At 43.2% G+C, this 24,730-nt stretch overlaps 1 protein-coding gene across 1 annotated transcript; it reads left to right on the forward strand.

The window, feature by feature from the left end:
• The first annotated feature begins 48 nt into the window (after positions 1 to 48).
• Positions 49 to 24,711, forward strand: LOC119379060 (L-seryl-tRNA(Sec) kinase). The gene is made up of 5 exons (XM_037648211.2): positions 49 to 324; positions 8,147 to 8,396; positions 13,673 to 13,856; positions 24,108 to 24,268; positions 24,391 to 24,711. Exons 1-5 carry the CDS (start codon positions 145 to 147, stop codon positions 24,558 to 24,560), a joined length of 945 nt encoding a protein of 314 aa, XP_037504139.1. The 5' UTR covers positions 49 to 144; the 3' UTR covers positions 24,561 to 24,711.
• Positions 24,712 to 24,730: the final 19 nt, after the last annotated feature.

Raw genomic sequence — 24,730 nt, forward strand, 5'->3', positions numbered from 1 at the left:
GCGGGTGCCTTTAGAAACGTACTGAAGAAGTTTCGCCAGTTTCGCTCGCTTCGTTGTTGTACGGTCCGGAGAATCTCCGCTCCTTGCCAACGCCGGTGTTTTGTTTGAATGATAAGGTGAACCAACGTTGGGTGAACTTGCAAGATGACTGCTGATCACGCCTCTGTGCTGGCACTTTTTTGTGGTTTACCAGCGAGTGGGAAAACTACGCTGGTGCAAAGAATCCGTACTGTATTGGAAAGTCGTGGAGCGCCTGGTGTGCCTTGGTGCCCATGTGTCATTTGCTATGACGAACTCGTGAGCATGGATGCACAAGCCGAAATGGTAAACACCACTGGTTTTGTATGCGCGCAGGTGATATCACAATATTGAAGCCGTGACATTGCACATTGCCAGCGCAAACTGTCGACATTTAGACTTATGAGTACCTGCCAGTGAAGAACCGTTTTCACAGTGACAGTTGGAGCCAAAGCGTGACATCTTTTCTATTTCTGGTTCAATTGAAACAGATGGCACGGAGCCCGCAGAGCAATGTTTAAGAACACTTTCGGTGAAACTGGAAATTATTCTGGATTGCGAGCAGAAAGTAGTTCCAATTCGCAAGGAAATTTATTGTGGTTTCGGGAAAAATTGAAACACCGGGTGCTGTTCCGTGTTCAATTTAGTAACAGCGCAAAGGAAAACTAACGTTTAATGGGATTGCTTTTGGTGACGGAGGGAGTTGTTTTTACGATCTTGTTTGAAACTCGTGAATATTGAGTGTTTTTTTTAAAGCGGAAAACGGAGGAGGAATCTTGACTTTGCTGTCTGGCAGCCCAAACTTGTTTTTTTTTTCTTTTTTTTTCCCGCACCCTTAAGACAAAGAATTAATGGTCATCGTATGGACGTAAGGTTCCTTATTTAAAGGAATGATATCACTGACAGTTGTCTACAACTCATGCCACTTATTTGTACCAATTCTCACTTGCAGGCATTTACATTAAAAAAAAACATAAACAAGAACAGCCAAAAGATACATTCTTGATGACTCCAATTGTCTATTTTAATTCTCCTATGCATGTTTTTGTCGAGGAATTGTAGTGTATACGGGGATGCCTCACAAAAATTCCGAGACTCTTCCTTACCTTTCAAGCTCTTTTGGATGTACAGTCAACCGCAAAACTTTGCGGACCCCGCGTGTGCGTGGCTAACAGCCTCTTCGTGACATTTCTGCTACTTCAGTGATGGATCGATAGCAACGCTATGCCCAAGATGCGTCCCTCCCTTCATATATGGCCTGTCTATTTTCTTACTGGGTACAAATATTTCCCATCTTTCTCTGTTTAACACGACTCACTCTTCGGCAGCCATGGCTATGTGTATACGCGCAATTATATCTTGAGAGCAGTATATGAAAATCAGTGTTGTACACGTTCCTCTAAAACAGTAACGAAAGCTCGTTCCTTCCCATATTAGAAACGGGTTCCCGTTACACGTTCCTTTAATGCGAAAGGAATTCATTCCAGTTACATTTCCAACATTGGGATGTGTCGTTACTTTAAAGGGGTATTTACACCTTTTTTCGAAGGCGAGTTTACTCTGCCATACAAATCTCCTTTATGCAGAGACGGCTCTGAGCAAGTGTGAAGCTCAGCAAATGCTGATAAGATATTTTAATTTGATATTAAAGTCAATTCTTCCGTAGTGCGCCTACCGACATCGACACTAGCTTGACGTCACACTACAGTACTAATGCTGGTGACTTCATGCAGCAGTCTGGCTAGTTGTGATGACGTCAGGTACCAAAACTTCCAAGATGGTTGCTTGTGCGTCACCAACGGAGCCACGGTGTAGAGCGGCCGTGCAAACGTCACTATATATTGTGCGAGCACGTGACGAGAAGCTCATACCGTGTTGTGACGTCAGGGTACAGTAGGAACCGAAACTAGCTTTTGAAAACTGATTGTAATTACTTTTTCAGGGTGCACTCGCGCTTAGCGCCATCTTTTCTAGGGTGTTAAGGGCTTGGCCTTCCATTTGACGCAAATAAACAACTGAAAATTTTCGTGTCAGAACCCCTTTAATGTTATATTTTATTCCTTAAATTGAAGTATAGTGCCGGATAATACTGAGGCAAAATAAAGTGAGCAATTTAAAACTCACATTGAACTACGTATATTATACGAATTTGAACATTGCTCGCAGTATATTATCTGGCGATAAAAAGAGTCCAGTGAAACTCACGTAAAGAATTTTTCAAGGGAGCACGAGCCATACCCCAGACATGCCTAACTGCAACAATGGTGCTAGTATATTACAAGTGCTTTGACTGATCTAAGCGCACACAAACGAAAACAAAAAAGGGGAAGACAGCAGGATAAGCGCTTGTCCTGTTGTCTTCCCCTTTTTTGTCTTTGTCTGCATGTGCTTAGATCAGTCAATCCATGCATTTTAACCAACTAGCCCAGTTGTCGATTCTCTTGCACTATATTTCAAGTGCACCTATAGGTCAGCAAACTCACTCATGAGTCGACTCACTTAGATTTGCTCAGACTCGGATTGAGCCATGAGTCTGATCACGATGGAGGAGAATTTAGGCGAGTCTGAGTCCGAGTGAGTCCAGTTGAAAATTTTAGTGAGTCTGGTTGTGGTGCTTTTCACAGAGCTGTAATTTGCATTGGACGACGGATATGCCCCGAAAAATGCATCAGCTTGTGCGAAGTCAGCTTCTGCAACACCGAATAAATAAATATGCCATCTTTTCTCCAGGATTGGCATACCTTGTTATGACACTGGCTGCAGGATAAGCACTTGGGGTACCTTTGGTGGTCTGAGAGATAGTGCAATATATGAAGCTAAAAAAAAATCATAGTCGTTTATTGAATGCTGACTCGATATTACAGTATAAATGGAAAATAAATGTCCAGAATATACATTCGCAACTTCATAAGGTCCTTGTTTGAAGTGAGCAAGAGCTGTGTATCGATGTGGGTGTCCGACAGACGACCCATTTTTTTCGTCAGCACTTAGTTAGCAACGTTGAAGAGCCGTTGCACCAAAGCACTTGACGGTATTGCCATGTTGTAATTGAGAAAACGTTAGTTCAGGCCCTCGAAATTCTTCGAGAGCAGGTAGTCAACTGGTACAAGCAGGTGCTGTGACAGCTCATCCTGTGCCTCATCTGGAAAGGTTTGGTGTCCGACCGACACGAAATTAACCTAATGAGAGCAACATTTTGGGCTAGTTGGTGATCCATGACATCAAAGAAATAGCACGACGAAAAGACGGACAGCTCTGTGTACGGTTGTTTCACGCGGCAGAATGCAGCTAATTCGCGAAGTGACAGAGGCAGAGGCGATTATAAAATTAGGTGATTTGTGCGTTAGCTCACCATCACTGGCCCTCACTGATAAGGAGCTTGTGTTCCTAAGATCTTCTTACGCGTAACTGTTTATTTCACTCATTATTATTACTTTTTTTATGCATGCGTGGTCTTTTTTGCGTCGCGTCCTTTCGCGTGCATGCGTGATGTACTATACTGTGGCATATATAAGCACAATCCAGTGGCACAATAAATCCAGTTGAAAGTTTGCGCTGTGTTTGTACTTGTCTTCTGTCCATGTTTTCGTCGCGCAATTTCTTTGACGACAAGAAATCTTCGGGCGCAGACGTGGAGGCAACATCTTCGTTGGCTGGCTTGATTACAACAGCCATGGCTCTGCCTTTATGTTGATGGCCGCGTGGTCTGGCATAGAAATGTCTACGATCTATCATAGCTTAAACCTTGGGATAAACAATTGGGCACAACAAGGTCACCACAAGTTCCTTGCGCCTCATGCGGCCGCCCATCCACCCAGCATGATGTGCTGCATACGTGCGTGCATCTCTTCCAATGCGAGAGTTAGGGATGGATAGGTAGGTGTGTGACAGTCCCTTGATTATCCAAGTACATGCTGGCAACGTAAAGGAAGAGCCAGAGTCTGGTAAACAGCGCTTATTTGAACTTTTGAAGCCGGCTGTCCGGCTGGGCTGCGCCAAGCGAACTCTCCTGGTCCCATTTTCCAAGCACTCATTTTGGCTCGGTCGTTAAAAAAAAAGAAAACAATCACACAAACCCATTGGCGTAAATCATGGGGGGGTCGGGGGGTCCTACCTCCCTTGTGAACAGACTGGGGGGACACCTCTCGCAAGTGTCCCCCCTTGAGATTTAGCTTTAGAACATCATATATTTGAATTACTTGACAGTTAAGTATAGCACTTTCAACTTTTTTTTAAAGGCTGATTATTTTTTAGTGTGTACCTGTATTCATTACCCCTCAGCTGCGTCACACTATATCGCAAAAGCCGCTCGACAGGTTCAAGGAAGACTGAATAGAACAATGCAATTGCCCAAGCTGGGACCCCATGCTCATTTTTAAATTTTATTTCAAAGCATCGTTTAATTCTTATGTAAATAAAAATACAACCCAAAAACAAAATGGTCGCGATTGTCTGATGAGTGTCCCCCCTTGTGATTTTTCTGGATTTACACCCTGCACAAACTGCATACATTCCCGCTCTCCACAGAAAGGAGAAAAGGACCTGGACAATACACCCTTTTGGCAACACTGCCAGCGTTCCCCACTACTGCAGCCGGTGTTTCTACTTTTGTTTCTTCGTGGCCAGAAGAAGAACAACTTTATTTATGCATGCGTGGTGATTGGTGCATATGGGTGGAGCCGCTATTCCAGGGCCCCGCTGGCTTCTGCGGCTCGCCGGGCCCGGTCGAGGGTTGCCAGCTGGCATCCCAAGTTCAGTTCAGAGAGTCACGCCTCCCCCGACCAGTTTGTGAGTACTAGCGGCGAGACGGCACTTGCTGGGCGCCTCTGGCATTCCTGTGTGATGTACCTGGCTTCCACGAGCCTCCGCAGCGGTCCTGCCGCGGAGGCTCACTTCACCAAAACCCGTTCTCCACGCAGTGTTTCAGGGAATGCCGCCACGGCTTTCAAATTACAGAACCGCATTCATTATGAACAAATAGCCCAGGAAACAAAGCAAGCTACAGCCAGCTTATACACTCACAGACTGACACTGCAGAACGTTTACAGAAGGAATGCCGTAACCTCTACTGTTCCTTCATAAACGTAACGAGTTACCGTTACAATGTCACTGACTCTTAACGGAATGGTGGCGTTCCTCCACAAAGGAACTAGTTCCAGGAACACCGTTTTGTACAACACTGATGAAAATAACTGTTATCTGTTGCAACCCTTCGCACAAACTAATGGCCACCCTATGGTACACTGCTCAAGGCATGCTGGGATTGCTGTGGAAAGTAGAAGTGTGATAGCCTTACTGCAGCGCTATGTGTGAAAACAAACAACTAACGATGCTCTGCACGGCAGTACAAAGTTGATATGCCAGTGAATAACAACAAGACCCGTTTCTAGCCCAGCGCTGTGATTGACGGAAGGTGGTGCACCGCTAGGTGGCTCGGACAGGCAGTTTAGCACGCGCTTGCATGGTTTGTAAACTTTCGCGGTTGAGTGTATATGACCATGTACATTTTGAGAATTTCTCTGTCTATCCTTCGTCCATTATGCTTGTCCTGTTTTAAGCACACGCATACAAATACATGCCGGCAGCCCATGTACACATGGGAGCGCCCCCTTCTGCAAAGGGAGACTTGAAACACTGAATGTAACATAGATTAGTGAACGCCCTCTAAACATCACATCTGCCGTAAATTTGCTGCCGCATCACCACCATTTAAATGTGCTCGGATGTGTTGGGAACTGTGATGAGCCATTGTATTCATGTACTTTGCCACTGCACTGGGTGCAAATAAATCCCTAATTCACATTTCTGTCATACACTAGTCGCAAAAACTGCAAGGCAGCTTTCCTTTACAGCGAAAATTCATGCACAGTGGTGTTGCCTCCCGTCCTTGCTAGACTTGTTATTTGTAGTGTAGCAAGGACGTGAGGCATTGTGCATTAATGCACAATGATGGGTGGGGAGACGCCCTTCTAGGCCAGCCATGGAGAAACACAGAAACGCCTCATAGTTTTTGCAACTCATCTATTGTGAGTACATATTTAAGAAGTCTCATAGTTAATAACATTGTTAATGTGCTGCTTTTAGCTCAGATCAGATTTTATATTAATTCCCAGGTGCTCATAAGGACTAATACAACCTAAGCAAGTATTGCTAAAGGTATGGCTAGTTACCAGAAGGGCTGTTAGTATGTGAAACATTTAAGGCTTTGCATTTGTTAGTGCTGTGTTTGAGTTCATGTGCAATTTTTTGCACCAACAATCAAGGCTAGTAATTTCTTATAAAAGATTTTAATGTCTCGGTTATTTGTTATATAATGATAAACAAATCAGTCTTGTGCAAAGAGGTGTTTAATTAAGTAAGAGATTCAGGGAGAGATAATGTCACCCAACAAAATATAGCGATAACTTGGTGCATAATTGGGCCAGATCTGCTTCAGTAATGTGACTGTTCAAGTTTGTTGGTGCAACATATTGGTAAATTGCTGCACAAAAAGACAAAGACAGAAGTAGGGCTTGTCTGATGTCCCATTTCTTATTCTGTACCTGTGCATATCTCTGCTGTAGTTTACCAGTCGTTCTGTTGCAGCTTGATAATATTAATATGGCATACTCATAGAAGCTCTCGCATCCCATTAGCCATTCATTATTAAATATTGTTAAGTGCCATTAATGATTAGCATAATATCTTCATTGCCACAGCAGAAATATACGATTATCATCAGGCATATCTAAGCCCATAAAGGCTTGTGGGATATTGCCCGGCAAATTTGGCATAGCAATATATCATGATCAAAGAATATTCAGGAATGAACAGAAAAGAACACTAACACAAATGCCATGGTGCACAAATATAATACAGCTGTGCAAAGAGTTGAGTCATATGTCTAAGGAAACATTAACAAACAGACTGTTATGTTCAAATCTGTAATGCATGTGGCAACATGCAGTTGCCACATGCATGTTGCATAAAGTAAAAATCCCATGTAATCCTTAAATTGAAAATGATAAAATATTATTAATCAATTAAAGGGGCCCTGCAACACTTTTCCAAGTAATCATTAAATGACCTCACTGTAGTGTCGCCGCCGCACTCACCATCACAGGTTATTGCCTTGGGAATCGACTGCAGCAGAAATTTTTAGAATCTATTAGTGGGTATAACGTTGCGCATAAAGGACACGGACACAAGAAGAGACGATGTAACACACAGGGCGCAAGTGTCGTCTCTTCTTGTGTCCGCGTCCTTTATGCGCAACGTTATACCCACTAATGGCAATCCAACTGGCCCAAATTGCAACCTTGGTGAAATTTTAGAATCTGTCAAGTACGAGCGGAGTTACAGGGATTTGTCGCACACTCCAAGCGCTTTCTCCTTTCGTCCCAGCGAGCGCGCTGAAAGCTACACAAGGGGAGATGACAAGGGGTCAGGAAGCTACGTCTGTACATCAGTGTGTGTCATCACTTTGTGCACTTTCTTTTCTTGTTTTCTCTGAACGCATAGCTCACTTTCAGTGTGATCACAAGCGCTAGAGCTCTATACAGTGCAGCGCGGACACATCGTGGCACACCACGGCAGCTGCAGTAACTAGGCAGCTCACGATCCTCAAATCAGCCCATTGCCATGCCCATGTGGTTTTGGGTGTGTGACGCAATTGGTATTGGGTATACGGCATCATTTGTCAAGAAAAGAGAGTGATTTCTGCCTGACTTTGAAATTTAATTGTAAATCCCATGCCACATGTGGCGCTATGCCGTTTGGCTCGCATGTTTGCAGGAGCCACGACTACCAATTGGCAGCATTTTCTGACTATATTCAAGAAGTCTTGCTGGGCCTCTTTTATACTTAATTCATAAACATTACAAAGTTTACTTCTTGAATACCTTACAGAAAAAAGTTTTATCAACCAAGAGTGTAAATTACTTAAACATTTAAGCTTAATGAAAAAAAAAATGAAATGTGGATGATTATTGTTCTGAAAGCTTCCACAGCACTAGTAATCGAGAATACCAAGTATCAACAAAGGTTTATGATGTTGATAGTAGATATCTGTATTGACCCTGTAGCGTTTTTTCTGTGGACAGTTAATTTAGGGCTATTCAGCTTTGTTTTGTGGCAAATTTTGACACAGGCACAGAGCAAAGGTCTCACTAAGGAATCCCGTCAGCATTTGCTTGAAGCAGCCGACTGCTACATTGGATGGCTTTGTGGAGAGGGCTGTGAAGCCAGCCCCATGTGTGCTGACCCTGTGATGGAAATGCTTGGTCGCCTAAAGGCTGCAAGAAGAGGACAGAAGCCTGATGAGAAACCTTTAATCATGGTTGATGACAACCTGTACTACCGCAGCATGCGCGCTGCATGGTTCAAACTGGCCCGCAAGTGTAAGTCCTAACTTGTCTCTACCAATAATATATGTGGCTAGCTTATGAGAAGACAAGAATGTTGCAGAGTTTAGATGGTAAACACGCCAACGAATGGTATCTTGGCTATTTTTTGGTTATTTGCACAATTTTAGTGTCCGAATAGTGTCCAACCAGAATCGGAATGTATTTTGGGACCAATTTTATGCCTTCCTTGAGTTAAATTATCAAGTGGTGAGTAGTAAAACTCATTATTAGTTATTTGTAAAAGGCAAATGTGATGTGAAAAAGAATAGTGCTTTACATAAATGTTTTTTATTTCATTAATTATAGGCTTCTAAGATATACAGATGTAGTACAGTCAGTTGCTAGAATAACTAACTTAGAGAAATGCTGTAATTAGTGACCTAATGTATTAAAACATTATGAGAGAAATATAATTGAGAAGCAAAGCAAGTGCAAAACGGGGGGAAAATACAGTTGTTTCTATGGGTAGTTTGATATAATATGCTTCATTGCTTTTTTGTATAGTTTGACAGCTATGGAAATCAAGGAAATTGAAAAATAAATTCCAGTTATGGTGGCATACAACTTATTCAGTTTATAGTTAATTATTTCTGGTGGCATATAACTTATTTGCTTTACTGCTAATTAACTGAACAAGATGGGTAATGTTGTCAATATGTTTAGCTTCCAGCTTCTAAGTTACAACAGATAGTGCAGTCATGTGTTACTCTTCGAATAAATATATACTGCAAAAAAAGATGCGCAATAAGTTGTCACTGGGCTTGAAGAGGCCTATTCTATGAATTTTAAGTCACTTTTAGTTTCCTACGAATCTGAAAAAGAAACAAATGAAAACCTTTTGTAGTTAACAAATGGAACGATGTTCTCAAGAAATAGCAGAACGATGAGTGATAAATAGGGCTCCTTGTTATTGGAGTTTATTTTTTGGCGAAAATTCAAAGTTTATCGGAGTTTATTTTTCTTAAATCCCCAATTCTCCAAAATTCAGAGCTTAATTTTGCATTATTCTCAATACTCCAATATCAGGTGAAATGATACCTGAATACGAAAACATCAGAATACACGAAGCATACCATAGTTATCTGGAAGCTTTGAAAGCACAAACACATATACACGCAAGCACAAATACTTGAACACAAAACATCCACTTCTGTGCGTATTACAATCTTAAAGCTTGTAACAGATGCAAGCACGTTTTGCGAGGTCCGTATATTTGATATCTGGTGTGCCCCAGTGCCGCCAGAGGACCGTATATCAAGCAGTCGTCTCGTGCTCTTGGGTGCCCTACATAAGTTGACGTCTCTTGCTCTGTGCGCGACAAGCCTGTTAAATGTGCGATGGGGGCAGTGTACGAGATACTAAAGTCCCTGAAAAATAACTAAAATAGCGTCGTTCATGTCAGTGTACAGGCATCTCCTCTCTCTTGCACTTTGTAGATTGTAAATGAAGTTAGTTGAAGTGCAAAGCTCAAGGAACATGGCTCTTGGCTGGAAGGAGGGGCTTGTGCAATTCTTCCGCTAGAGCGCATAAGGGCGCTGTGGTACTAAGCGGTGGAGTGGGAAAGGTCCGCGAGAAAAATAATGTGAAAGAATAACGGTAAATACAACAGTAACGTGTAGAGAAGCAAGTAACACATTTTTGTGGTGGGTGAAAGCGCGTAAGCGTAAAACTGTATGGTACATAATCAGTGAGTACACTAAAGTGCTCGCTCCTTATGGCAACATTGCTGCAAACTCGGCAGCGCTAATTGCTAGTTTTTGAAGCGTGACGTGCTAGCCTTTTAGAAGGTTGTGCAAGCACCATCTTGTTCGTTCACTTCTGGGTTGTTTACTTGATCGGCGTACGGTGGTGTGTGGTCAACTGTGCTTGACTCTGTTTGTACGGTGGTTTTAACAGCGAAGCTGTTTAGCAAATCGTTCCTTGTCCGACGAACCAAAAGACTATCATCATACACGGGTTTGTGCCACAGAAATTTGGTAAATCCCACTACTCACCACTGGTCCACTAAAAATGAAGAAGGCAACAGTTAGCCCAACAACAAATGGCTGTGAAGTGACGGCGGCGAGCCGAAGACCCCGAGTACGTACGACAAGAGAATACTACGTAACGGACGGCAGCTGCGAGAAGACCCTGAAGCGATGGAAGGCCTACGCCAACGACGACATGCCCGTAGATCTATGAGAGGTGTGAACGCTTGGTTTCAGCGCGGGTTTCTTTTTTTGGAGTTTGGACATTTGTGTCGTGTCTGTGACTGTCTGTGGTTTAACTCGAACCTCTCCACACCAAGAATAGAAGCAACCTAGAAACAACCTGCGTCACCTAGCTAAGGCCTAGAAGGAGCCTAGAAGCAATCAGATCAGTCTTCAGAATCGTCCAGTTTCTCCATTTCAAGCCTTTCGTGGCTTAGTGCAAGCTTTGCCAATTGTTTTCAGACTTCGGTGTGCTGATCTGCTGTGCCAGTGGTATCAAGAACTGGCACAACAGCAGAATGAAGCAGCTTTCACTACAGCACGAAAAATCCATAGTTTCCTGGTGGACACCCTAGAGGCGCTGCTGCAGCTGTCAGGAGAGGAGGCAGAGGCAAAGGGACGCAGTTGGTGCTACTTTATATTTTTCAGGGACTTTACGAGACACTGTTGACATGAGGTAAAGTTTGCGTGGGCCAAACCGGCCTATGTATCAATGACCGCTTAGAACACAGAAGAGGGTCACATTGGCCGTTAAAATCGGAGTTTATCGGATAAATCCGAATTGTCAAAAATTTTACTGGTGAGTGTTTATCGCATTTTTTTGGATTTATCCGAAAACACGGAGCCCTAGTGATACGAGAAAATACTTTTTCCGGTTTCTCATGAGGGTGGATCAGAAAGATGTTATTTTGTATATATATATATATATATATATATATATATATATATATATATATATATATATATATATATATATATATATATATATATATATATATATATGCTGTATATTGTAGTCTTTGTACTCCAGTTCCATAGAAACAAGTGACTGAGAATCGTGAAAATAATTAAAAAGAAGTGCTTCCCAAGAACACCATCCCTGAGCTTGCTTTGAGCAGTGTGGTGCTGTCTGTAGAAATTTTGTTGACAATTTCACATGCATCAGTCATCTGATAATGTGGAGCTTCACCTGTGGAACCTCTACTGCACTTACACTGCACTATGTCTCTGTGGTGGATGCAGTGGCCGCAGTATAGCATCACCACAAATGTATGAATGAATATTGATCCACTCAGCCTTGCCAAGACTGTAGCTACTGTACCAATGCAAGGCACACTGTAATTTGCACTTACCGGTCGTGGTAGCTCAGCAGGTAAGGTGTCGCTCTGCTGAGCTTCAGGATTGGGGTTTGATTCCCAGCCATGGTGGCCACATTTTGATAGGGGGCAAAATGCAAGAACACTGGTGTACTTAGATTTAGGTGAGCTTTAAGAACCCCAGCTGGTCATAATTAATCCAGAGTCCCCATTCCATGATGGCAAGTGTTCCACAATGGCCGTTATGGTTACAAGAGGCGCTATGACGTGCCTCATAATTGCATTAAATAAGGGGAATTTTTAAGCACTCGTTTTTCTTTGTCAGACACAACATTAATGAAAACTAATGGATAATCAAGCCAAGGAAATTATAGGGGATGTTATTTGTAGTAATTGTCATATAAATGTGAAGAAATTAAAGTGGATAAATAGATAACTTGTCGCCAGCAGGGACCGAACCTGCAACCTTCGAATAATGCGTCTGATGCCCTACCAATTGAACTACGGCGGCGGTCATCCTCCCAGCTACTTAGGGAGTACATCTATGCATTTAAACCTGTGAGTGTTAATCGGCACTGCTCGTAACCGTGACAGCGAGTGTGGAACACTTTTTGTCTGCCTGCTGGCGTCACGTAGCACTTGATCTTTTCACGAGCTGGCAGCTGACCAATAATACCTTGTATACTACCTGAAGCCATGAAGTCTGCCAGAACAAGACCCTTGCTATGAATGAACGAAATAAGGGGAATTTTCAAAAGCTCGTTTTTCCTTGTTAGACACAACATTACTTCATGCAGACTTCATGTCTTCAGGAGGGATTATTGGTAAATTGCCAGCTCGTGAAAAGATACGTGCTGTGTGACGCCAGCAGGCACAAAAACAGTGTTCCACACTCGCCGTCATGGTTATGAGGGGCCATAGGCATGCATAGGGTTCCCCCTCGGGGGAAGCAAAGGTTCGTTGTAGCGCCCTCCCTCCCAGTTATGTCAGTGTATGGCGCTGACATTGCCCCCCCCCCTCCCTATTATGTCAATGTGTGGGACTGACTTTGTGCCACCCCCTCTTAGGTGAATGAGGGGGGCCGCTGCCCCCCCCCCCCCCCAACCCCCATGTGCACACCTGTGTGAGAGGCACTGATTAACACTCCCAGGTTTAAATGCACAGATATACTCCATAAAGTGGACGGGAGGACGACCGCCGCCATAATTCAATTGGTAGAGTATCGGATACATTATTCGAAGGTTGCAGGTTTGGTCGCTGCTGGCGGCAAGTTATCTATTTGTCCACTTTTATTTCTTCACATTTATATCACAGTTACTAAAAAATAACGTCCACTATACTTTCCTTGGCTTGATTGTCTGTTAGTTCTCATTAATGTTATATCTAACAAAGAAAAACAGGCCCTTAAAAATTTCCCTTATTTCGTTAATTCATAGCAAGGGTCTCGTTCTGGCAGATTCATGCCTTCAGGTAGTTATTGGTCAGCTGCCAGCTTGTGAAAAGATCACATGCTACGTGACACCAGCAGGCAGAAAAAGAGTGTTCCACACTCGCCGTCATGGTTATTTGCAGCGCTGATTAACACTCCCATGTTTAAATGCACAGATATACCTGATGAAGTGGACAGGAGGATGACCGCCGTCATAGCTCAATTGGTAGAGCATCGGACGCGTTATTTGAAGGTTGCAGATTCGGTCCATGCCAGCATCAAGTTACCTTCTCATCCACTTTAATTTGTCCACATTTATATCACATTTACTGCAAGTAATATCCTCTATACTTGGCTCTATTGTCTGTTAGTTCTCATTAATGTTTTGTCTGATAAATGCATTGTGGTTTTGGCGCATAAAACCCTTTAAATTATTATTTTTGTTGTTTCTTGCATTTGACCATTAGCAGGCATGGACTAAGGGAGAGGCTACTTTCTAGGGCATGTAATTGTGTATATATCTACCCATTTTTGTCATGCTCTCTGCTCTTGCAGACGCTTTGGGTTTCTGCCAGGTATTTCTGCTCTGCTCTGCAGAACAGGCTATTCAAAGAAATGCCACTCGTGTCTTACCTGTGCCTGAACTAACAATTAAGACCATGGTGCAAAAATTTGAGCTGCCCCGTGACGAGCCTTGGGAGCAGCACTCTGTAGTCGTGGATGGAGGGCCAGGCAGCATGTGAGTATATGGCTCATCTTAACTATTCGCACTAATCAAGAATGTATGATGCTGATTGATTTGTGAACTTAGTTTTGCATTGCAACTTCACACTTTGTTTCGTGGGGCCCTTATTTAGGGTATGCTGTATTTTCAGTTGAAAAAGAAACTAGTTGATAACATTTAAAGGGACCAAGAACTGATTTTTCTTGACCCATTTTTTTTTTACGGTGCGACAGAAAGCTCATGCTTCGCAGTGTTTGTAGCTGCAGTAGTTAGTCCCCAAAACACGTAGTTATTTTACAAGCAGTATTTTTATATTTGAAAGGCTCTAAACACAGACGTACCTTTCCTCTAGCAACGCTGAGAATTGATAGTGATGCCGCCAGCCCTTCTCGCGATTTGTAAAAGCTATCGTTCTGCTTTCGCAGCAGTTCCTGTAACTATGCTTAACCCCCTTTATTTAGAGCTTTTCAGCTATTTTTGAAAATAACAAGCTGTTACAATGAGATGCTATGGCATTATATACCTTCCCTGTATTTGTACCGTGTTGTGTGCACATGCGTCCAAGGTTGCCTGCACCTGTGTCATGGGTGGCCTGTCCCGGCGTCATTACTCTGTCGATACACGAGCCAAGCCAAGTAATCGAAAACGTCACTCCGCATATGCGCGGCTGCACCGAGTAGCTGCGCGCGCCATTTCTGAGACGAAGTGTAGGTAGCAAAACTATTTCGCTCCAAAATCTTACTGACCTGGAAACTGCGTGCACGGTTGCATGAGCACGCTGAAAAGTTGCTCAACACGTGCTGACGCCATGTGAAGGCAGCACCACTTTAATGCATACTACTAACGCTGGCCTATATGTACATTTTCATGGAGTAACACTTTTTAGTATCAGGAAACGATACTAACAAAAAAATCGTTGACAGCGTACAGCAATCAGTGGTCACATGGCCGGGTACATCGGATTGTTCATGCTTTGACCGCCAGAATCGCCACAGGTAATTTTTCCCGACTAGTTAAGAAATTTTTTTTTTTTTTTTAATTTCAAAGTCAAAGTTTATTTTCCATTCTGTCGTACAGAAAGAAAGGACTGTGAAAAAAAGCTGTGTTAAACAGCTTGACTAGTTCACAGCCCCATACAAAAAGAAAGCAGAAAATAAATATAAAGTAAAAAGTCGGAGCGGTAGCAGCACCGTGGTAAACATGGAAACAAATAAAAATATAAATCCACCTCTCGCAAAAAAAAAAAACAGGGTTGGTTTAAGTCACTGCGACAGACAATCCTTCCATCAGTGCTGTCATCTCATTTCGTGTTCTGGGCAGTTGTCGGTCCCTTTAAGCAATATTCGACTATCAGGAGTTGAAGAGAAATTTTCTACAGAGTTTTAGAATGCTGAGTGAATAGTCACTACAAAAGCCCTTCTGCCACCTCTATCTGTGAGCATTGCATGCACTTGCTATGCTGCACTGGCCGCCTATGCAGCATAACTGCCACATGCAAAGCTAGCTGGTGCCTAAAGCAGTGCAGTAGCTCATTCTGCTACTAGACACCTCGCAGGTGTGGTCACACACAGTTATGTAGTGTGCTTGCCGAAGTAGACCGAGAAATATAGCTGGATGTTGATTTTGTGTTTTGAAAATTTTGTTTATTGTCATTGCTACTTTTTTGCTTTTTGTAAATTCTTGAGGAAGTCTTCATACTAACACACAAATCAAATTGGGCATTAAAAATCTGCTGCTAAGCATTATAATTAGCGTGCCAAAGGAACTTATTGAATTCTTTTGTATTATAAGCTAGCACTCTATTTCTGTCAAAATTTCCTTGATAGTGCTAGCGCTGAGCGCATGCCCAAAATTTTTAGCTTAATTTTCCTGTTCGTAGCTTCATTATGTTGCGGTGTTTATTTTACTGCAATAGCAGTTGAACACTCCAAGCTGAGTTTACTGGGTCTCTTTACCTATTTGTTGTTTCAGTCATATTGGTAATGAAGTTGTCATTGTGATTAAGCAGCTGTGATCGTGTTGTCATTGCGGGGTCACCTCCTCATCCTCAGCTTTACCTGCACCATAAGGTGAAGGAAAAAACTTATTGTCTTGAAAAACTTGTGCAACTTCCTGGGCCTGAAATCATTGGCATATTTTGAGATTGCATTTAGTGAAATGGGAGGTGCCTCACTGAAGATCTTCGATTGTGCATTTGGGCACAAGTAAGCTTCTCGGATTCAGTACATGTAATAAGACAACCTAATTTCTCTAGCTGAAATGGCATCACCTGTGTTTAGGGCTGAATTCACAATGCTTTTCATTCACATGTTATACTGGTTTGTAAGTCACATTCAGTTGAATGACTAGAGCAGTCCAATTGGGAAATTACTTGGATGCCGCTTAGATCCACTTGTATTTGACATGTGACAGTGGTCACCGCTGTTTTATTTCTTCTGTGAGGTACACCAAATTGCAAATTTGGCAAAATCCAGTGAGAGTACTTCTGCCTGACAGGGGATTTCTACAATTTTCTCAGCAAGACAAGTCTTATGTCACAAAACTATGATTGATTTTATTGCTCTTGACACCGTTGCAGTAAAATATATTTTTTCATCAATATTTAATACGGTCACTGAAATGCCGAGCCAGACTTATTTGAGCACAACCGTAGTTTTGTGAAAATGGTTGGGTTTTACGAGCCTGATGTGTAATTGCCATCGAGCAAACTTCAGCAACTGTGTCTGTTTTCATCTCACTTTACATTATTACCTTAAGGACCCCTTTAGGGGGTATTACGCGCGGGTGCCCATTACATTCTGATGCTGCATGTGGATAAAATGACGAGGAAAATGCAACAGTTCAAGCACGTTGGCATGACACTTTGTATGGTGGGATGAGATGTGCATGCTGGGGATCAGATATACAGTGGGTGACCGAGAGAGCTGTGAAAGAATGCGTAGAACAGAGATACTGTGGCAGTACAACGGCGAAGGGAAAGACTTGATAAACCTGATTCAGCTTTTAATGATGACATGCTAACTTGATATTGATAAGTGGACTCATCTAGCATTGTAGTCCTGCAATGCTTCTAAAGCAGTGGTGAAGTAAGGTTGGTGTGGGCTCCAAGTGGCAGATGCATACTCAAGTTTCCGACTAATACCCCTGTCACACGGCAAATCTAATGTCATTTACAACGAATGACATTAGGTGAACTTAATGTCATTTTACCTGCCTGCTGTCACACGACGAAAACAAATATCATTTTAAAATGATAACAACGACCTTAGCCCTCCTGAGCCGTGACTTTTGGAGAAATAAAAACCTGTTACAACATGCATCAAACATGCGTGTATCCCGGAAAATAATTTTCTGTCACCAAAAAGCTGCTCCAAGTATATAAATGCAGCCGTTTTACACAACTTGCCACAGCTACACGACACAAATGCAGTCAAGCCAAGAACCAAGTGAAAACCAACATGGCCGACGATATGGCCAGGCGTGGGTACACTGAACTGAAGCGTGGGAGCACGACTGACACTCCGGCTGCAGAAATGAGATGGCGGCAGCTAATTCGTGTAGTCACCACCTTGATCACAAAAACATGTGCAATCGGACGATCAACACTCACGATACAGGCAACAACAAGAGAACACAAATGAAACATGGCCGGCGTCCAGCCGCTGTAGTTGAGAGTAGCTTTCTTTTAGAAACTTTCGTGTGTGCTGTTACGGCATCAAATCAGTAATAAGTTAATCTAGTAAGGAATAAGATATTTACAAATTACAAAAGTTACGTATACATAACTCATCAGCCATCTACCTAAAAGGTCCCTGGCATCGAGACTATGCATTCGGTCCGAAATCGAATGCGAATGTGTTTCGGGAACACATTCGACAGGAAATGTCGTTTTCATCGAATGGCATTAGTTTCCCCGGGTGACAGGGGTATAATTTGTGACTTATAAGCGGAAGGCTTTACATTTTCTCGAGCATGGCGCAAGTTTGATTTGAAGAAAGCTAGGATTTTATTTTCTGCAAAGATGATTTTAGTAATTATGTGTATGCCAGGATAAGTCATTACATAATGTGACACCCAAATCTTTGATTGAATTAAAGGGGCCCTGCAACACTTTTCTGAGTTATAGAATAGCCTCACTATTAGCGCATTGCGCTTTGCAAATCACATGCCGCAAAAATTTTTAGAATTCGTAAAGTATGAGCGAAGTTACAGGGATTTGTCGTACGCTTCAAGCGCTTTCCCTCTCCTCTTGTATCAGCGAGCACGCTGAAAGCTATGCCAGAAGTGGGGTGACAAGGGGTCAAGAAGATGTGGCCCTTCGTCAACGCACGTCCTTGAGCAATTTCTTTTTGTTTTTCTTCAAACGCGCGGCTTACTTTCAGTGTGATCGTGAGCGTGCACGCAGGCATGTGGCGGCATCACGCGGCAGCCACGGTAACTATACAGCTTAGGACATAGGCGGAGAGTTTTCATTTTCCCGGAGGGGCCGGGGGACCGCCTTGCTTTTTTTCCACATTGCTCTCTCACTCTTCCCATATATATATATATATATATATATATATATATATATATAGAGAGAGAGAGAGAGAGAGAGAGAGAGAGAGAGGGGGGGGGTGGAGGGAGTCACTACTTCTAAATTAAATAATTTAATATATATTTAGTCTCTAGGTGCCAATCGCGGGTTCGATCCCGGCCGCGGCGGTCACATTTCGATGGAGGCGAAATGGTAGAGGCCCGTGTACTTAGATTTAGGTGCACGTTAAAGAACACCAGATGGTCGAAATTTCCGGAGCCCTCCACTACGGCGTCTCTCATAATCATAGCGTGGTTTTGGGACGTTAAACCCCAGGTATTATTATTATTATATCTCTAGGTGCCAACACCGTGATATCATTACGAAGTTCTGTAGTGGGAGACTCCAGATTTATTTTTCAATCTACACAAAGACGTCGGTCCACCTTGCAATGCTTGGCTCAAGGCGAAAAAGACCGCATACGCTACTACTCGCTGACTGCATTGCATAAAATCGATTCCCACAATGCGTGGGATCTGCCGAATTTTTTGTGACATGCTTTACTTTGTTAAAACATGCACCAGACAGGAGAGAGTAGGCTAATGGTGGCACAGGAAGCTTTAATTATGCCGGTGAAATCAATTTAAGATGGCCAAAAATAATTCTCAGAAGCTAGAAAATGCTATTTGCTACCAGTACACCTTGTGCGAAGCTGAGGTTACTAATTTTTCTGCCAAAGGTTGTTTTCTGGACGAGTATTTCAGTTGCTCTTTGGCCGCCGAAATGGTAGTAAAACCCTTTTCTGATAAATAAAAAATGCATACCACCTTTTCTCGGCACTTTTATAGGCAGGCATGTCGAAGGGTACCCATTTGTAGACAACCAAGAAAATACACTTCTTTTACTTTTTTTTACTGTGTCGGGATTGCTTTGTATTCTCAGTAACAGTTTTCTGTTCTGAAAACCAGTCGCAAAGCAATTTAAGACTTTTTAACTTGTCATAGCTTAAGTGGTCGCTTCATTTGTTCATCAAACAACGTATTCTGCACATACAAATTCGTTGTAGGGGCATGTTCCTACGGAATTTTTTACTTGTCACTGGCCCATGATCCGAATTATAAAAGCCTGAAATGAAAACGAAGTGGTCATAAACATCCCGCTGTGAAACAGCTGCCAGACATATGACGCCCAACACTCCGTTGTCAGTGAACCGGGACCTAAGCCAAGCTCTTAAAAAATATTCTGGGCCGGCGCCAGGAGGGTCTCTGCCCCCCGTGAAGCAGTCCGGAGGGGGGCCCGAGCCCCCCAGCCCCCCCGTACTCTCCGCCTGTGGCTTAGGATGCTCAAATCAGCCAATGGCGGTGACTTTGGGTATATGGCGCAGTAATTAGGGTATATGGCATCATTTGTAGAGAGAAGAGGGAGCGATTTTTAGCTGACTTTGAGAATTAATTGTCAATTCCAGGCTGCGTGCTGCGCTATAATGTTTGGTTCGTGTGTTCTTGGGAGCCTCGACTACCGATCGACAGCATTTTCTGGCCATGCTCAAAAAGTTTTGCAGGGCCCTTTTGTATCAGCGAGCGCGCTGAAAGCTACGCCAGAAGGGGGGTGACAAGGGGTCAAGAAGATGTGGCCCTTCGTCAACGCACGTCCTTGAGCAATTTCTTTTTTTTTTCTTCAAACACGCGGCTTACTTTCAGTGTGATCGTGAGCGTGCACGCAGGCATGTGACGGCATCACGCGGCAGCCACGGTAACTATACAGCTTAGGATGCTCAAATCAGCCAATGGCGGTGACTTTGGGTATATGGCGCAGTAATTAGGGTATATGGCATCATTCGTAGAGAGAAGAGGGAGCGATTTTTAGCTGACTTTGAGAATTATTTGTCAATTCCAGGCTGCGTGCTGCGCTATAATGTTTGGTTCGTGTGTTCTTGGGAGCCTCGACTACTGATCGACAGCATTTTCTGGCCATGCTCAAAAAGTTTTGCAGGGCCCTTTGAATTAAGGGCTTCTGTGGCATTGTTACAAATTGAGTTCAGAAGGTGAAGATAGTTAGACATCGGGAGAATGATACAGCATCACACTTATAAATACTGAGCATCATTAAAGATTGTTCGCACCAATTTAGCGCTGAGGTAAGGTCAGTCTGTCGAATTATGACTGATGGTGTGATAGATTATGTGTTCAATGGGAAACATGCACATATGGGAGAAGATATGTAGAGGGAGGTCATTACATAACAAGAGGTGGCACCCGAGAATGGATTCTTGGGGGACACCAGACATTATGGGGAACTAGAATTGTGGAATTGTTAATAGAAGTTATCTGGCAATGATTCGTGAGGAATAGACCTTTTTCAAGCGCACGAGCGCCACCAACGGGCGCGCAAGCGCTCATGGGAAATGTGTGTACGCCCCACCAGCCGCCGCGACGAGCGCGCGGGACTCGTGCTGTAGCTTTCCTCTTGCGCCGTGCCAGGACTTCTTAGACACAGTAAATTTGGCAAGTTGCAACATGTTACTGCGCAATTCAATCACGGACTGCAGTGTTTAGCTGCGACGGCCTCTCGATGATTTTTATCTGTCCCAATGTTTAACCAGTTGAGCGGCTCAGAAGCGTCACCTTATACATATGTGGAATAACTGCAATATTTCTAGTTTCTTCATTATTTACGGATGGAGGACGTCCGTGGTAATCTTTCTTTGCCATGCGAACAGACCTTTGCAAACCGATACAATGATACACAGGATATCCCGCCTCTTTGATCACTTTGCAGCTGGAAACTACTGCTCATCTTATGTGCGCAAGTTTCTTTTCCAATGCCGTGCGTAATCATGACATCACAATTCCTCGTTTAACAATATTCGAATGCGCCGACGCGAAATTAAACACATATTTTGCTGAACGCGGGCTATACTGCAAGTAAACATGCTCCGCAGTCAAACTTAAAAGCATGTATCAAGAAACTGCAAATTATCAGAGCAAGACATCTCGCAAGTGAATTCTAGTCCCATCCCTTTTTCTTTAGACATGTTTAGAATGTGCTCACTTTTTTGTACAGCGCATGATTTGTCAATTAAAATCAAATAATCATCTGCATACCTGAACACTGTAACACCTCTCTACAGTTTTGTTTAAACCAGATCACGAGCTGCTATGGCATTAAATGCCATAGCGGCTTGTGAACAAATAATCATTGAATAAATATGAATTGGTGTTCCAGCTCACACTGCTCACGATAGCACGTTTTGACTGCATGTATCGGCACGTGATAACTCGCATGCCGCTTAACTACTACATCCGGTATACATCCGCTCGTTAATACCTACACTGACTGCATGATTCCTTTCGCATTTCATTAAAGAACCCCAGGTGGTCGAAATTTCCGGAGTCCTCCACTACGGCGTCTCTCATAATCATATGGTGGTTTTGGGACGTTAAACCCCAGATATCATCATCATCATTTCGCATTTCATGCGTAGAGACACATGCAGGTGCGTTCAGACGTGTAGTATTTAGGATTTAAAGGCCAACTCCGGCGATTTTTCGAGGTCGATGGATCTCAATGAAATTCGCTGGGTACGTTCATTTGCACGTTTCCGTCGTTTATGCCAAATTACAGGCTTGAGACATGCGCAGATTGTTTGCAAATGAATTTTAAAGATTGTCTGAAAACGCCCTTCTGGCTTCCCACAATTATTGGCAACATTGCGTCTGTGACGTCAGTATTGGGAAGGCGGCGGAAGTGACGCAGCCGAGGGCACCGCTAATTTCGGCGCTTCGGCCACTACAGCGAGCGTCTGCTGTGCACAAGGCGACAGACAGCGTTGGTTTGGCCGGCGCTTCGCTGGTCGTCCCGGCTGTCACAGTTTTCATACTCGGCGCCAGCGTGACCGGCATGCCTTGCACGACTTCCTGTTCGTTCGTAACAACATCTACGTCATACGTAGACAGCACACTCGGTTGGGTTTCGGTTTCGGTGTTGCGCTTTTTTGCCTATTTAAAATTATTCTTCAATTTGCCGAGTATTTCTGCTATCGGGCCCGTAACAGGAGCGTCTCAGGAACATAAAAGCACCATTACTTTGACATGGCCAAAAAATCGCCGGAGTTGGCCTTTAATAATAGTCAACCAGTGGCGACGCGTTTTTTTTGTTTGGTGCTCTCACGGCGCCAACGAGCAGCGAGCGACAGAACAGCTGGCGGGCTCGCCGTACACACTTTTCCCATAGTGCTTCACGCGCCTGCGGGGGGGTTCTGGGATTGCTTAAAAAAGGTCTATTCCTTGACCCACCCAAGAATATCAGGGTGTATATTTCAAGAGAGAATTCCGAATTCGTATGCTGCTGTTGAGCGCAGATCAGTGGCTTCATTGTTGCATTCATTTTCATAGACTTCACAGGATTTTCACTGCCATTGATAAAATGTATAATGGCCCTGATCTGTTGGTCATTGGCAGCTATCTTATCTCTGAAAATTTTTCAAAGATCAGACACCCTTCAGGTTAGACTGCTTTGATTTTATTTTTTGACATTTTATGGAGTACTTTTCAAGGTTCTTTTGTTTACTTGTTTTTATTTATTTATTGATGTCCTCAAGGCCAATGGCATTACAGAGTAAAGTGGTCGTAACCAATAAACAATGCAATATAGGGGGAAAAAAATAATAAAAATACAAGTGTTGTGTTCCTGGGTTATATTAACGCGATAGCGTTAAAGAGCTCGTATCGCAGAAATTGCGCTGTCGGCGTCGGGGCCGTTGGTTGTGAGCGAAAAATCATCATCATGTCCGTGACCGAAAAATCGAAAAAGCTGCAAATAAAATAAATAATAAAAATGTTGGGTGCGAATGAGAATCGAACCCAGGACGTCTGCGTGGCAAGCAGGTGTTCTACCACACAGCCACGCCTCTGCTTGGAGCTGCACTGAAAGTAACTTTCATGCTTCCCAAAAATACGCGTCCTGTATACAGGTGTCACAGTACGAGATGTAATATCGCAGTAGTATTGCGTGGTACAAGTGTACATTGCCCATAGGGCGTCACACCATGCCAATATCATAACGACTTCGTGGTTTAAAGACAGCCACCCATTACAAAAGGCGCACACATTAGTGCGCGTATTCCCTTAAGACCACGTAGTGGGTGCACCGCAACTTCGAAGAAGTTTCTCGCGCATAATTGCTCCTGGTTTAAAGCATGCTACCCATTACATAAGGCACACACCTTAGTGGGCGCATTCTGTTAAACCCTCGTAGTGTTCGAACTGCGCAGTAGGAACAGAATATCGCTATCGCGTTCAGCTCTTAAAGGCGAAGCTTAAGCGTCCCCCAATTTTTTATATTTGAAGCAGCGCAAATGACTGAACAAGAGGACAAGAAGTTGACACAACAAACACTTTGATTTTATTCTGGTTTTATTCTGGGTCTGGGTTATACATTTATATCTAATGTGATAAGTATTTACTAGCAAAAATAAGAAGGTAGTTAAAAACAAATGCACACATTTTTGCTAGCCTTTGTACAAAACATTAAAGTTATTAAGGAAACAAGGGTTGTCCTGGATGCCGGCCGTCGATCCTGGAAGGTGGTTCCACTCTGCTGATGTGCAGGATACGAAAGACTGAACGAAATTTTGTCTGAAATGAAGTTATGCCCACTGTGCGAGAATGATCTAGCCTGGGTGTTCCACATATATTTTGGTTGCGTTAGTAGTAAAATTGCAGAACTATTAACTTACCTTTGTTCCCATGTAGGGAGAAAGTAATGGCCATTCTAGAGACTGCATCAAAGCAACCATGGTCTCCTGTGGATGTATTGGATAGCGTCACTGAACCAACACCTGCCAGTCAGATTCATATCTGGGACCTTGAGCTTCGTACCATTGTGTCCAAACTCATCAGACAAGCACAAGATGGTAAGGCTACATTTTTGAGCCTGACGTACAAAGGTCCACCTGGAAATAACCTCTTCAGTGATTAAAATATCTTGCCACCTTTAAAATGGGCCACTTGGCTGTGGGCGCTTGCTTTTTTTCAGAAAAGTCAACCAAGTCGAAGCTTCAGGCATGGTGTCTTAGGGTGCAGAAGGCTCGCCAGAATGTTCTAGCCTACTTAAGAACCCTGGATTCTTGCAGTGAAAAGGAGGAGGTGGACTTGGAAAGGCTCATGCAGGAGCATCTTGACTGCAGCACTTCAGGTGCAAGCTGACAATTTAATGCCTTTCATTCTTTTTTTTAATTTTCTGTGGGTGCTTGTGCCAGCAGGAGTAGATGTACGTACATAATGGGGCAAATCAGTCGGATGAATACGTGTTCAAGGGATGCTGCAGTAAAAGGCAAAATTGCTTTCCATTTTTTTTAATTTAGCACCTAAAATCC

The sequence above is a fragment of the Rhipicephalus sanguineus genome, chromosome 1, assembly GCF_013339695.2.
Source record: "Rhipicephalus sanguineus isolate Rsan-2018 chromosome 1, BIME_Rsan_1.4, whole genome shotgun sequence".
Classification (NCBI taxonomy): Eukaryota; Metazoa; Arthropoda; class Arachnida; order Ixodida; family Ixodidae; genus Rhipicephalus; species Rhipicephalus sanguineus.